General features: G+C 40.1%; 1 protein-coding gene across 1 annotated transcript; it reads right to left on the bottom strand.

Annotated features, from left to right (window-relative positions):
- Positions 1–10,193: 10,193 nt before the first annotated feature.
- Positions 10,194–14,457, bottom strand: LOC137259693 (uncharacterized). The gene is made up of 6 exons (XM_067797287.1): positions 14,406–14,457; positions 13,598–13,843; positions 13,427–13,528; positions 12,769–12,865; positions 12,001–12,177; positions 10,194–10,374 (listed from the first exon to the last, which is right to left on the bottom strand). Exons 1-6 carry the CDS (start codon positions 14,455–14,457, stop codon positions 10,194–10,196), a joined length of 855 nt encoding a protein of 284 aa, XP_067653388.1.
- Positions 14,458–15,086: the final 629 nt, after the last annotated feature.

Here is a 15,086-nt window from a genome sequence, read left to right as displayed (position 1 = left end):
TGTTAAGGGTAATAATTTGCCGAGACAAAAGGTATAAGAAAATCCCCTATGATATAACACTGACCAATCTAAAATATTCAACAATATGTATTGACCAACGAGCAAGATACAGTGATTCACAATAGAGGTTTCTGGTATAATGCAACTGAGTCAGATCTAAAGTAATGGGTCACAAATATAGTATCAAAACATCAAAGCCTTGGTTTCAGAGTGGCAAACACTTATACTAAATCTTTCATAGCGAACTTTCTTACTTGTAGGTCGAGCGTTGACGACGAGACGAAGAGGAAGACAGATGTAGGTTAGCCAAATGATGACAAAATTCAAGTATCACTCTGGGTGTAAGTCCGTGTGTGTGCTGTCGACACAACCAGCCTTTTATATACACAATCACTAATTCTTGAACGTTCAAGCGCTGCGCCACCGCATCACCATTAACTTAGAACTAAGAACAGTCAAAACGCATACAAAAGGGAGGCAACTCTAAAGCGCTACTTTAAAGGCGTGGCGCTAAAACATAATCACCCTGACACACAATGTGACCCATAATAATTATCACTCCAAATTCTACACATTGTGACTCAAAAATAACGATCACTTAATAATTATACAAATCACAGAAAACACACCCTCGTAATACACAAAGTCCCGGGGATAAAAACAGTTGTCCAAGGGAATACCGGAATGTTCAGCAGTCTCAGGAAATCAATCACAATACGAACGGTAAATGGACAGGCATTATCTTCCTGAGTCTCAGTGCTTGAATGAACAGCTGCACCCAATGTCCAATGGACCCATCCCTGTATCCCTGGCCTGTCAGGTTTACCACTTACATTAAACAGTTGTGTCCGACCATGAAACGTGATGCCCGCCATACCATAAAGCTTCACGCCACAAAACTCATCATCAAACATGAAATGGAATTTGTTTGTGATGATAGTAGACATTTCTTTTGAATGTAGGAAATGTTTTGTCTCTTTTTATTTTATATATGCTTCCTCTTTGTCCCTTATTTGACAGTGTTTTTTTACAAATTGTTCTTCCAAAGAGGGATTATGTAAGTGTATGTATGGTAATCCCATTTCTAAACAGGACCCTGCTGATGATCGGAATTTGTTTTTCCTTATACGTGTACGTGTTTGTCACGTGAAAGATTGAAATCATTTAGGCACAAACGGCTGTTTTTTTCTGCTTTATGATTTGATGACACAAGTGGTATACATTAGTTCTCTTTATTGATAACTGTTCTACCAAACATCATGTATTCTGGTATGATTTAACCCATGGAATCCGTACTACATTTTTCTGATCCGTATTTCCAGCTTTATAGGAAGTTATATCTTGAAAAACTACTTATGTCGTTTTGCAATTCCAATATGTCTTGCCTTACAATACTTGGTAAAGGTAAAGAGAACCAATGTACCTGATGTTTCATTGCAGAAATCCCCGTTGTAACTCTCTTTGCAACCCAACGTACAATACCCATTTCCGTTATCGCATATTTCGTTTAAACAGCCTCCGCTGCAGGATATGTTACATTGGTCACCATGGTATCCACGAACACATCCTCCAGAACACTTCCCCGTGTCCTTGTCACAGTGTCTGAGGTTTCTCTTCTGGACAGTGGCACAGTTGGCGGGGCAGGCCCTGTCGCAGTTCTTGCCATATATTCCCCAGGAACATTCCTCACCGCCATGAGCCTGTGATGCGGGAAGAGAATTATGACACACTGAAACAGGAAATAACAACAGTCAAACATAGCCTCAAACTGTATAAAGCTCTAAACACGTAAGCCCATTGTACATGATATGATATGATATCCATTTTTAGTTTGGAATGCAGACAGACACAGGAACTCATTTATCAGTATTTCTATATTTTTCCTACATTAATGCTATGTAAATCCCGCTCCTGCTGTTCTATCTCTAAACCAGTGTAGACGTACTGACCGAACAAAATCAGAACTGCCTGCAGCCACATCACCACCAGCTGCACGGCGGCTACATCACCTGCTAGACAATGAATACAAACTTTCAAAAAATGAACCTATAAAATCAACAACATCTGAACTATGTCACAAAAAATCTGGAAGTAATCGTGTCTTGACATCTGTAGCATCGGTCTCTTCTTTTTCAGAGTGGGCAGTAGGTCAACAAACTGATCAGTTAGACGAGATACGGGCTGGTCTTCCCTTTCACCAGGTAAACGTTGGAACGTTTGCGACTGTGGAATCGTCTAAAAGACTGTGACATCAACGGAATGAGTTGTAAAACTAGTCTGTGTCACTAAATTTCCGTAAATCATGGCCAAGGTTTTTACGCCTATCTGTTCTTGACAATTGCCGACTTTGGCATTTTAGTGAGTGAGTGAGTTTATTTTTACGCCACACTCAGTCTGATTCAAACTATGTGGCAGCGGTTTGTAAATAATCGAGACTTGACCAGACAATCCAACGACTATCGATCGGGAAGCGATGACAACCAACCAAGTCAGCCAAGTCAGCGAGCCAGACCATCAGATTCCGTTAGTCGCCTCTTTTGCAGGTGCAGTCGCCTTTTATAACAAGCATGGGAGGCTGAACTTCTTTTTAAACTTTATTCCTTCTCTAAAGATATAATAAACAGAACTAAGCTAGTTTTAAACCTACTAATACAACTAACTATTCTAACCAGCTGCATTACCTCTACACACTGACAATACTACTACTAACTCTACTAATACACACACTAACACAGGTAATGCCTATATATCATTTCTATAGGAAGTGTAAACGCTGACAAACGTTTCAAGTACAGTCATCTTATGAACGCACCACCAATTCCCTCTATTCTCACCCCTACACACAACGCATGATATGCACGTGCACAACGCAGTAGAACCATACACGTGCAAGGGGTCCCATTCTTGATTTAGACGTTTTTTCAAGAAGATCGAAAAGTCACTTAGAACATTAATTTTGAAACTCATCTTGTATCACACATTTGTTAGTGTTTGTTTCCAGTCGTTTGTTTTAAAATAAAAATCGTATACATGCAAATTGCACATCATACAATAATCATCTTTCAAAAGCGACTCCATTTCATATAACTATGGTTGTAAGGAAGTGCAAATGCTGATGCCCTCTCACTCCCAAGTTTAATCGTAAATAAACAAAATGAAGATCCCCTGCTCTTTTGAAGAGTACATTCTATGTAGAAAGGAGGGTTTTGGGCGGAACTCTCCCCACTACAATAAATACACGTAACTATAGTGACTCATAAACGCATGCGTCAATGTCGTATTCTTTACATTTTACTCACATTTACATTTATGAAAGTTGAACTATTTACGGTAACTTTATCTTTATTATGCAGCTATATAATCTTACAATATATACATACATTGTTATATACATATACATATATCTAGAAATCAACTACAAAATCTTTAGCTACATTTACTCAGTCAGCTACACAAATAATAATAATAATAATAAACAATAATAATCTGAAACTTGAGGTGTACTGCTGGACGGTACAGCGATGGGAGTAAACCAGGTGAAGTCCTTTACCAAGTCAGTCCAGAGTCGGTCCTCTCTGGAGGAGCAGTCTGAGAAGCCATTGACAAGCAGTCCAAACGACTCCTTCGCCTGAATGAAGTCGGCTGGTCTCAGGTGTGATTTTTGCTGCTCAGGACCAATCACTTGCGATAAATTTACAGATAATGTTCAAAACCTTGTTAGTGGATGCCATTTCGTGGCACAATCATCATATCTTGAAAGACATGATGGCATGGCTCGCTGCTTTGCCATCGTCTCCGCCATGCCTGTGGCTTTGACCCCGAGGTCAATCCATGGTACGATCGTGAACATGTCCAGGGCGTCCTGGAAAATGATGCTTTTAAACGTCTCTGGAATAGGTCACTATACAGAATGAGACGAATTCCAGGCGAAAAACCTGATCTTGTCCTTTTTGATAAAGTCAATGAAATTATTCATATCATTGAATTTTCTGTCCCTTTTGACAGCAATGTGATTGGCAAGATTCAGGAAAAGCGTGATAAATATGCGGACTTCTCCTTTGAAATGTCTCGCTTGCATCCCAAGTAAAATGTCGTCAGATTCCCCATTGTTCTCGGTGCCCATGGTTTGGTACCTCCTGAACGCTTGGCACAGATCACAAGAGAGCCCGGGTTCTCCATCGGGAGCACAGTCCCTCTGTCAGTTTGGGTAAAACATAAGGCATTCTCGGTGGGTTCGGTAGTTTATTTTTTATTTTATTTTTTTTTTTTTTTTCTGGGAGAAGTCCCATTCGCTGTCTGGGCTGCGTGATTATGAGCCTTACCGGCCTGACTGTGCCAGGATCACCCAAACCCTTCCTGCTGCATTTCTATCTTAACCTGTAAAACAGCCAGCAGTGAGATTTAACACAATATGAATGTTTGAACCCATGCAGGTGAACACAGTGCTGATTCTAGCTGACTGTACAGATTACCACACTAGCTCACTACTTATACTGATCGCATACCCTAGCTTCTCTATACCTCTACACCTCTCTTGTGTATGAATCCCCAGCTATCTAGCCATACCTGGTAACAAATACTATCCTGTTCCCATTGTATTACCGGATATAGTGTAACAACAAACCCCTAAGGTTTAACAACCCACTTTTACAATACCATGTTATTTCTATTCAAAAAACCATAAGCTAATTACATAAACAAAATTATCTGTGATCTTGACACATGGATTACATAAATACTTGGCTTAATAATATATCAAGTGGCCGTCGTCCTTCTGAGAGGACACATAGGTCACAAAACATTCAATGTTAATTCAAATCAAACAGATTTTTTAAATGTAGTATGTTTGCCAGTGTTGTCTGGGCTAAATTGTACCACAATCGCCAGTTGCTGAAGGGATGTTGTAAATCCAGATAGGGTCCATGCAGGTAGTGAAAGAACTATAAGTCTGCATGGTCCCTAGTATAGTGACCAACCATCAGTTCCTGGTGATCTATAACCCGTTTTCAATCGCACTGCTGTCTTTAGTTGTATATGGTCATGATGCCATACTAGGTGTAATTAATAGCTGTGACACCCTGGTAGTTGTGCTGTCCTTCGATGACAAGTTTGAGTAAACTGACTTTAATACTGACTTCATTAAAGTTGTTATCTTCGCGATATGGCTGAAATATTGCAAAGAAACGTTATCCCTTGAAACAGGGACTGGGAGAATTCCACGCCCAGCTCTCCCCTTACAGAAAGTGATTTGTAACATGCGTGACTCATAATCTAAGATGTGATCTACTTTCTAACTAAACTAACGGGCGAAGGCAATACAGTTGTTTTTTTTTAAATTGTTATGAACTTAGCGTCTTTGAGAAAACGAAATATGAGTGTATCAATATGTATCAACAGCAAAGGCGTCTCTTTACTCCATGTATCAACACCAAAGACGTCTGTTTCACCCACATATATTAACACCGAACGCGTCTGTTTACTCCTATGTATCAACACCGAACGCGTCTGTTTACTCCTATGTATCAACACCAACGTGTTTGTTTTCACCCATGTATCGACACCAAAGGCGTCTGTATATCTCTATGTATCAACACCAAAGGCGTCTGTTTACCCCTGTGTGTCAACACCAAAGACGTCTGTTTACCCCTATGTATCAACACAAATAGCGTCTGTATATCTCTATGTATCAACACCAAAGGCGTCTGTTTACCCCTGTGTGTCAACACCAAAGACGTCTGTTTACCCCTATGTATCAACACCAAACGCGTCTGTTTACCCCTATGTATCAATATCAAAGGCGTCTGTTTACACCTATGTGTCAACAGGAAAGGCGTCTGTTTACACCTATGTATCAACAGGAAAGGCGTCTGTTTACCCTTATCTATCAACACCAAAGGCGTCTGTTTGACACCAATGTATCAACACTAAAGCCGTCAGTTTACCCCTGTGTATCAACACCAAACGCGTCTATTTGACACCGTGTTTACACTAAGGTCTTGGAAGCTAAATATTTACAGCCTCAACATATGTCTGCTTTCCAGTGTCACCATGCTCCATTTGCGCAGTGCCTGTCCCTAAAAACAGTCGCGATTTAATTCCCGCGTCGAATTGTCAACTGTAAATGCGTTTGTTCTTGTTTGTCATGTCGTTGGCAAAAACACGTGATTTGACACCTTACATGCTCCAGTGCAAAAAGGATTAGCTCACACGGAAAGGCAGGCACAGAGAACCAAATGTCCATGTAACGGCTACCCAGTGGTTTGCGGTCCATAATGTCCATATGCCATAATTACAGGTTCTTATTTTTTATTTCATTTTATTTTTTTATTTATTTTTCATATGTATTTTTTAAAATGAAATCTTTATTTAAAGCGTGGTGACCAACATTTTTTATGTTGGTATGGGGTTCTGTCTGCTCGTTAGTATCAAAAACGAACCTTTCAAGATTGTTAATACTGCTTGTAAAATTACTGTGTATTTTGACTATACTCCTGTATTTGTGAACGCCAGATTGTCTAAAAGGCAGCTAAAATTAGAATTGATAGTTTCCGTATTGCTTCTCACCATTTTGAACTACTTCCATCTGAACGAAGCTTTCGATTACCTTCACTTAAAAAGACAGAGCTCGACAGTCCTTCATAAGGTCCAGTATTCGTTTTATTAATGTCTGTGAATAGTCGTAATGTGAATAGTCAAACTTTACTTACATATTTACTTATGTAGTTAATTATCACCAGCTCTCATTTAGTGCATGTAATTATTGTATATATTTTTGTGAAGTTTGTCTATATTAATATTGATACCGTTTTGATCCAAAAAGGATTTTCCTCCGGGTTGATAAATTTAGATCATATTTTAACTAATCGTATCTCAAGAAAGTAGGATTCCTTATGGATAACAACTTCTATATTACATATGATGCGACGTTTCGGTACGAATCCTTATATTGTTGTCAAGCAAGAGTGAAGTAATACATCACAGAACAAACTAAAGCAATAACAGCATCTGGGTATGAATCAAAGGGGTGGCAATGAAACAGACGATCTTATCTTATATGACGGATACACATAAAAGATTTCGATTTCTCCGGGCACTGCTGTAGTTTCTAGAAGTTGTTGATAGTTCAGACATAAGATCCCCCTTCTTTTACAAAGAACGGTAATGATGAACGGGTATCACGGTGGAACAATTATAACAACAACTATGAATCAAACGACACTGAGAACCCTGGCTGTAAGGGTGATGGAGAGGCCAGGGTGTATACATTTTTCTCAGTCCACTCATGGGATCCCTGTCCACACACATTCTAGCTCTTAACAGCCAGAACTTTTTTTCGAACATGTTAACAGTACAGTATACAATTTCTATACGTTTAAACCTGGCATACATGAAATGTGTCAGAAACAAATACCCTGATTTATCCTTTATGCCAAATTCCAGTAGTACGCGAGTCAACTGTCTTTAATATCTACACTAACATAACTGAACACAGCTCGACCCTTTTCCGACTGGACGTTGGGTGAACGGCTTGCTGCCTGGCGTCGTGTTACATATTTACAATAATAATAATAATAATAAAGCAATAATGTGTGAATAATGTGAATAATAGGAATAAATGTGAACAAACCACATGATACCGAATGATAGCTTACCTACATAAGAAGAGTATATTGCTCGGCCCTGACCTGTATGTATAAGATGTCTCCAAAGGAGTTTGTCTCATGACTGTCTATCAATGGCCTCTTCTGCTTACCGGATCATGTCTGCATAGCAGGTGACACAAAGGCTGATGCAGCAGCTAAAGCAGCTCTTGATAAGTCCTTATCTCCACTACTGATCCCGAACAGTCAAACACACTATCAAAAGTTACTCTCAGGACCTAATGCAAAAAAGGTGGGACATCAAAGCAGGAAGAAATAAACTTCATGAACTGAAGCTAACAATCGGTTGTCAGACTTGATAAGGTGATTTTACAACGATGTCGTGTTGGCCACAGTCGGTTTACAAGTGGATTTCTGTTGGGAATCGATGGAGATTGAGCTCAGAAGTGTCTCGTGCAATGAGGTGTTCACCATCCCACATTATCTACCCGATTGTGTGGACGTTTCGACTGCACGAGATTCACATAATGAAATCTGAAACTTTATATTTTTCACGTGGGTGAAGTTGACCGGTACCAAAAGTTATGTCTGTCTAATGTGAATAAGGAATTGCTTGCTTTTGAAGTTAGTGCTATGATATATTACATTTTAAAATAATTGTCGTTTAGCACAAAACTTATTTGAAGTTTGTGCCTTAAATGTTTGTATATTCCGACTAAATCTCTTCCCTATATGGCTGGAATAATTCCAATGTAATGCAAGCCTTATCTCAACTCATCTGTCAACTCATTGCTCAGTCACTGCATGACTAATCACACATTCAGGAGGGCACAATGTGTGTTTGAAATAGCTGTAAGTTCACCTTTCTGACAATAAATCGTGTCATGAAAACAGCAACACAGAACATGCTGTATACGTCTTCGAACACCCAGATGCGCGTTACTACTTGCTCAACAGATAACAAGGCAACTAGGTGTATATAGACAATCGTTACTACTTGTTCAACAAATAACAACGCAACTAGGCGTATATAGACAATCGTTACTACTTGTTCAACAGATAACAACGCAACTAGGTGTATATAGACAATCGTTAATACTGTCAACGGGTTCATATATGGTTGGTGCGTCGACTTCGGATCGTCTCATGGATAGGATGACTGGAGAATTACATACATGCAATACTTTGATGAAGACAAATGATGAATACGTTGGTGAGACGAAGGCATAGCTTATTTCAAACTTCTTTAGTTGCTTTCACAAGACATGACAAACGAGTATACATGAATGAGGTGAGCGGACTTCCAGCTCAACCCCAGGGCCTTTCCTGCGAGCGGCATAATCCTGCTCGCGGTCGTCCCCACAAAGACAGTCGGAATGCCGGTCTCCACACTCACATCTCACGTCTCACCTCTCATCTCTCACGTACAGTATAGATGTGAGCATACATACATATAGTTTTTAACAACAATAGACAGGCAAAGATTCAACAATGGACAGATAGAGAAGCTAATAGCACTTCCTTCTACAGCTGATGTGATGACAGACACAGCCAAGGGGGAAGACCAATAAAGGCCATAAATGTCATATACAGTAATTAATGGAAGTGACAAAGAGGAACAAGGTAGCTGACAAAACAATGTACTCTGCGGTAGTGATAAAGATCAAGATTGCAGATTGAATAATAATAACTAAATATCATATAGCCTGGTCACATAGTTTTTGGTCATTAGAAATATTTGGACAGGGCTGTCCTGAAGTAGACACTGTAACAGATATATTAAAGCCAGTTCTTCCATTACCTTAAGCATTATCGCATCTTTAGTATGAAATGTATAACACCGACCTACTGACACTATAACAATACAAAAGCCTATCCACATCGTGCCGTTGTGTGACAGGAGTTACAACAAACCTTCCCTGTTCACACTAATTATGAAATGTAAAAAATATCATCAGTGAAACATTATACAATGGCAACATATTGACGTCAGATGAAATCCCTACTCGGAGATCTGGTGCAGAGGTTGATGGGGACGAGTAAGCCCGGCTTTTGGATACACATATCTACCTCCTTCATTGTACTAAATATACCCATGGCCCGCCAGAATGGCTATCATAACATAGTCCATAAACTGGACAGTTTTTTGTATGTGTGCTGCATACATTTCTGGTAACAATTGAAACGTTGTCGCGAAAAGAGTTCGACAACAGGACAAAGTTGTGGAATGTTTCCAGATTCACAATGGTATGGATTCCCCAAACACTACGCTACCGAACTCAACAAACTCATCAGATTATTGGTGAAGGAGTGACGAATCATGGAAATATCGCATCTCCTTGTTTGATGGCAGACGTGCTGCATCCATGTCACTTTGTCATGTACACGTCTCAACCGAGGTAATCGTCGCTGGTCACATGTCATGTTTCCAGGTGTCTTGATTATGACTGGACTTACCTGATCGGCAAGTATGGGAAGGAACTAACTTCTCGCCACGCACAAATCATCAGGTCTCACCTAGGCAGCACGGTATCACAGAGCTGAGACCTTTTTGAACATTAGAAATGACATGGAGACGCCAGGACAAGCGTCTCAGGGCGTCGAGAGGGAGACGTCACATTCAACGTCACAGGGCGTCGACAGGGAGACCTCAGAATCAATGTCACTGAACGTCGTCAGGTAGACGTCAGACACAGTGTCACAGGGCGTCGACAGAGAGATATCAGGGTCAATGTCAAAGGGCGCCGACAGGCTGACCGAGCTTGGCTTGACGCTGTTAGAAAAATCGAAACGACCATGTGTCAGTGTGAGTGAAGATAGTTTGACAAATCGGTGACGCTTCACCCCTATTGATCCAAAATCGTCAAAGGTCCATTACTAACCCTATTGGTCGTAAAAATCGACGGCGTTAATACCATCTACAGGTATATTTATCAGCCGTTCATGTTCTCAGTTCGTTAATTTTTAACTGCTACGTTGCGTCATCTACATACAGGGAATCAAAGCCACGTTTTCCAAACTCTAGAAATACAAACACAGGGAAATTGATAACTAATTAATTATTTAAGCCGTTCACTAAGATTTCCGTGTGACACAATGTTACACAGGACGGAACTTATCCAGTAGTATTGGACATACTATAGGCAAGACAGCTATATTCCAGCTGTATGGCGGTGGTCTGTAAATGATCGAGTCTGGACCATCTAGTCCAGTGATCAACGCTTTAGCATCGATCTACGCTATTGGGATATGATGACACGCGCCTGACCATCCTATCCTGTTACGACAAGCATGAGTTACTGCAGACTAATTATAATCTAGGTCTTCCCGGGCTGCACAAGAAGGAAACTACCAAATAGTATAGAAACATGACACGGAATTGATACCACGTTGGGCAACTCGGCATTTTGTTCAGTTACAAAAACAGTTTCCCACTGAACGACTGCTCGAGAAACATTTACAAAAAGCGGACACCTGAAGTTACAAAACAACATTCCAGAAATATTTGTCTTCAACACGTGACGTCTATAAAACGACACAAGTTTTAAAATACTTAAACACCAATTGCAGTGTACAATTTGCAAACGTCAGGATAATTGTTGGATCAGCGTACATTAAAGTAGTTTTTAGGACGATATTTACACACATCAATCAATATGAACGAAAAAAAAGAAAATGTATTTGCCGCTTAACCCACCACATGTAGTATGTTCACTGGCTGTGAGTATATGAACATCACTGACAACATTAATATCCTGAATACTCGACAGCCTTATGTTGGATTTCTTCCTCGCGGGTGCATACCTATGTGTAACTTTCTTTAAACATTACGGTTTCAGCTGTGAGTTAAATCAGGACAGAGATATTCTACTTTTATTACTTCTGTAATTTCACTCCAAATCATTTTCCTTGAAGGGCGTTTTCCATTTTAATTATGAAGCGAAGGAAGTTTCCCATAATCATCAGTTATAGTTGCAGGACTGTTCAATCGCCATGCATGATCTCAGCCCATATGAGCTCTCAACACATACTTCCCATCAAACGCTTAAACTCACTGGAGTAAACATAGCCACTTACTTCAAGCAGCTGATCGAAACTAATAATATTCCATATTGCTTAAAGATAGTGTTGAGAAGGCTATGGTCGCGTGGCTAAAACATAAATGAAAATCAAAGAAAACTGGTGAATTCACCAAAAAACATCATCATGGCCTAAATTGTTGATGGGAATTTAAGTAGACACTATGACCAGGAAAGTCGACCTTCCCTTCTATGTGTGGGTTCAGGGTCCATTTCACGGGGCAAAAGGGCCTTTTCAAAATAATCTGTTTTCAAGCATGGAGTATGTGTTGTGAGCAACAACAACTAATCCCCATTGTCTTCCATCTGCAACGTCATACACGTCATTCGCTACGGCGGCAACTTCTCCTCCAGCCTCGCCGATGCCCCCAGGTGACCTTGGCTCGGTCGCCATGGCTACGTCTGTGTCTGGAATCTCGGCATACCATTCCAGCTCCTGAACAGTAGCATCGTCCACCTCGGCAACGTTGTTGCACATCTTTGCTGTGTTGGTGACACTGTGAAGTAAGAGTGAGTGAATTTATTTTTACGCCGCTTTTTGCAATATTCCAGCATCCTCACAGCAAGGTCTCATCAATACAATGGGCTTCCCACATTGTACAGAAATATGGGGAATCGAACCCGAGCTCTCGGCTTGACGAACGAACGCTTTAACAGCTACCCCACCACTCAATATATGAACATGCTGTTACCATCAAGTTCCAACATAAACATGACAATAATCAAACACTGTTTTCCAGGTATAAAAGTAACATACTATGGATATTATTTAGTAAAAAGAGTAGTAAGCTATAAACTGACCTATCGGTTAAACGTTTATTGTAAACCAGAAGTCACAGTGCTGTTTAATCCGACTGGCTGAAAAACGTGATCGGAAGGTATTCTATTTCCGTAAAGGTGCAAAACTTTTCACTTTTCTGTTGTAAACAATAGCGTATGTTCATAAATAAGCAAAGATTGGCATAATGCAAAAGATTCGGCGTGGTTTTCATATTGTTTAACAGTGCTACGGACATGGCCTTCTACAAGTGTGACAGTAATGGTATGACAGTGCACCTGTTGCAAATAATGCGAAAGCACTCACGCACCTGTTCTGCTTCAAGTGTTGACAGTACTTGCAGCACAGGACCACGAACATGATTAAGAAACCTCCGGACAGTCCCACAGAAAGTCCAAGTGTAGAACCTGACAAAACATGTTACTAGATATATTTGATTCTTTCCCTTGGCGAGCATTGAACGGAATCAGCTGGCGATACTTGAAACCTGCGATAATCGTTTTTTGTCGCGAATGAACGATGCTGTGACATAGAACGGCAAACGTTTCAAAACTATGGGAAGCTTAATCATCTTTCCAGCATCACACCTGGAACAGACACTGCCATGGAGCTCAGTGCAAGAGGACGTTCACCCGGCCAGTGTTACACGTCATCTCGTGTGCCGAGGTTCCTTAGATGGCCGCCTTCATATAGAGTGAATGCCACCACGTTATGCACGTTTACTGATAGTAAAATCTGTTCCGGGCTTGCTTCCACAAAGCATTAAGGTGATCGTAAGTAGCTAAGGTACAATGAGTGCCATTTGAAAAATAGGAGTTAAAAGTTAACCCTCGCAAAGGCTCTTTTGTGAAGTGAGCCCCTGATCGATAGATCTAAGTTTGTAACCTTAAGGATGGAGCGGCTGAGATTATACCTACCCGTCTTATCATTACATATCCCTGTCAACCTGTTGCATGACGAACATCCACTTGAACAATCCCTGCAGCCAGTCCCGTAGTAGGAGTCTACACATCCAGACACACAGGACGAGCCCAGCTGACAATATCCTCCATCACAACCTCCTGGACATGCTGTACAGTTATCTCCTGGACATGCTGTACAGTTATCTCCTGGACATGCTGTACAGTTATCTCCTGGACATGCTGTACAGTTATCTCCTGGAATGTCACATGGTATGTTGCAGCCAAGACCAGAGTATCCTGGTACACATCCCTCAGTACAGTTACCGCTACCGTATTCTGAGAGAACACACGTGTTATTCCTACAGTTCTTGCCGCAGTTAGACTTACACTGTCGATCATAATACCCAGTGTTACAGTCAGTGAGGCAGTCCCCCGTCTCTCCGTCACAGTCTGAACAGTGATGGGTGTAATGGCATGGGACGGCTGAAAGTAATTGTGAGGATATTATATTATTGTTTCCTGAAATGGAAGTTAAATATAGTGTTCGATTTAGACAAAAATAAAACAAACAAGCAAACACAAATTGAACAAATTAACAAATAGGTATATGCATACACAATTTGTTTGTAAGGAATATGCGCGACGTTTCTGTGGACATACACCATTATGCTCGGGGAAATAACTACCTTGTAAGGGTGAAGAACGTGTACATTTACAGAGACAGAGCGGGCGATGTAGTGAAATACGTTTCACTCTAATCATCCCCACATTTTACATCTATTCATACGTTTATGTCTTGTTCCCAGTTATCCTGACTCAGGTATGAATATTCACAAAAGGAAATACGAGATATTAAATATTAACAATACACATTCTTTGATACGTCAATGTCTTGTTCCCAATAATCGTGACTCAGGTGTGAATACGAACCAGTGGAAATATGAGATAAACAATATTTACAATGTATATTCATTGATACGTCAATGACTCTCAGGTGTGAATATTAACAAGTGAAAATAACAATATTAACAATGCAATGTTCTACCTTTTGTAGCCATTACCAGGCATGTTATCCAGATAGTCAACCAGACATCCATTCTGTTCACCGGTGATTTGGTTTGAAAACATTTCCTGTTTACATTCAAAATGAAATAATGAGATTAGGATCATAACAAAAGCACGAAAGAGGCTTAATGGTGTACAAGTGTCTACTCACCAGGGAGCTGAGTGCATAATGTCGGATAATGAGTGCCCATCTTATAAAATCTAATGGTATATTCATATTGTCAAATGATGTATTACGTAAATAAGAAATCTACAAACTATAATTCAATTGGAAAGGAAGCAAGTTTCAAGATCCCAAAGATTCCAAAATTCTGGTATGAAGGTTTAAACTTCAATGAACAGTTTGGAAAGTCAGTGATAAGTCAAATGTGGATTCAAGTGATCAATTTTCTGTAATACCTTGTCTGATACTTACATTTTAGTGGAACTTCTACATGGAATCCTGTTTACAGTGTATGAAGACACGAATCATATCTATCACGGATATCCGATGAAGATGGTGTGTATATAAGAACATCTTGTGCAATAACAGCATGTTTTGCGTCTAGCTCCTACAAATTACATATAACAAAGAAGAGGAAAAAAAACACTTCCTCTTCACAGCCGTATTGTCCCTCAACAGGAAGGTGAAAATCTCCACACGAAATGGCATATTTTGATG

Source organism: Haliotis asinina, chromosome 13, assembly GCF_037392515.1.
Source record: "Haliotis asinina isolate JCU_RB_2024 chromosome 13, JCU_Hal_asi_v2, whole genome shotgun sequence".
In the NCBI taxonomy this organism is placed as follows: Eukaryota; Metazoa; Mollusca; class Gastropoda; order Lepetellida; family Haliotidae; genus Haliotis; species Haliotis asinina.
The sequence above is the reverse complement of the archived record's forward strand: the minus strand, read 5'-3'. Positions and strand labels throughout refer to the sequence as shown.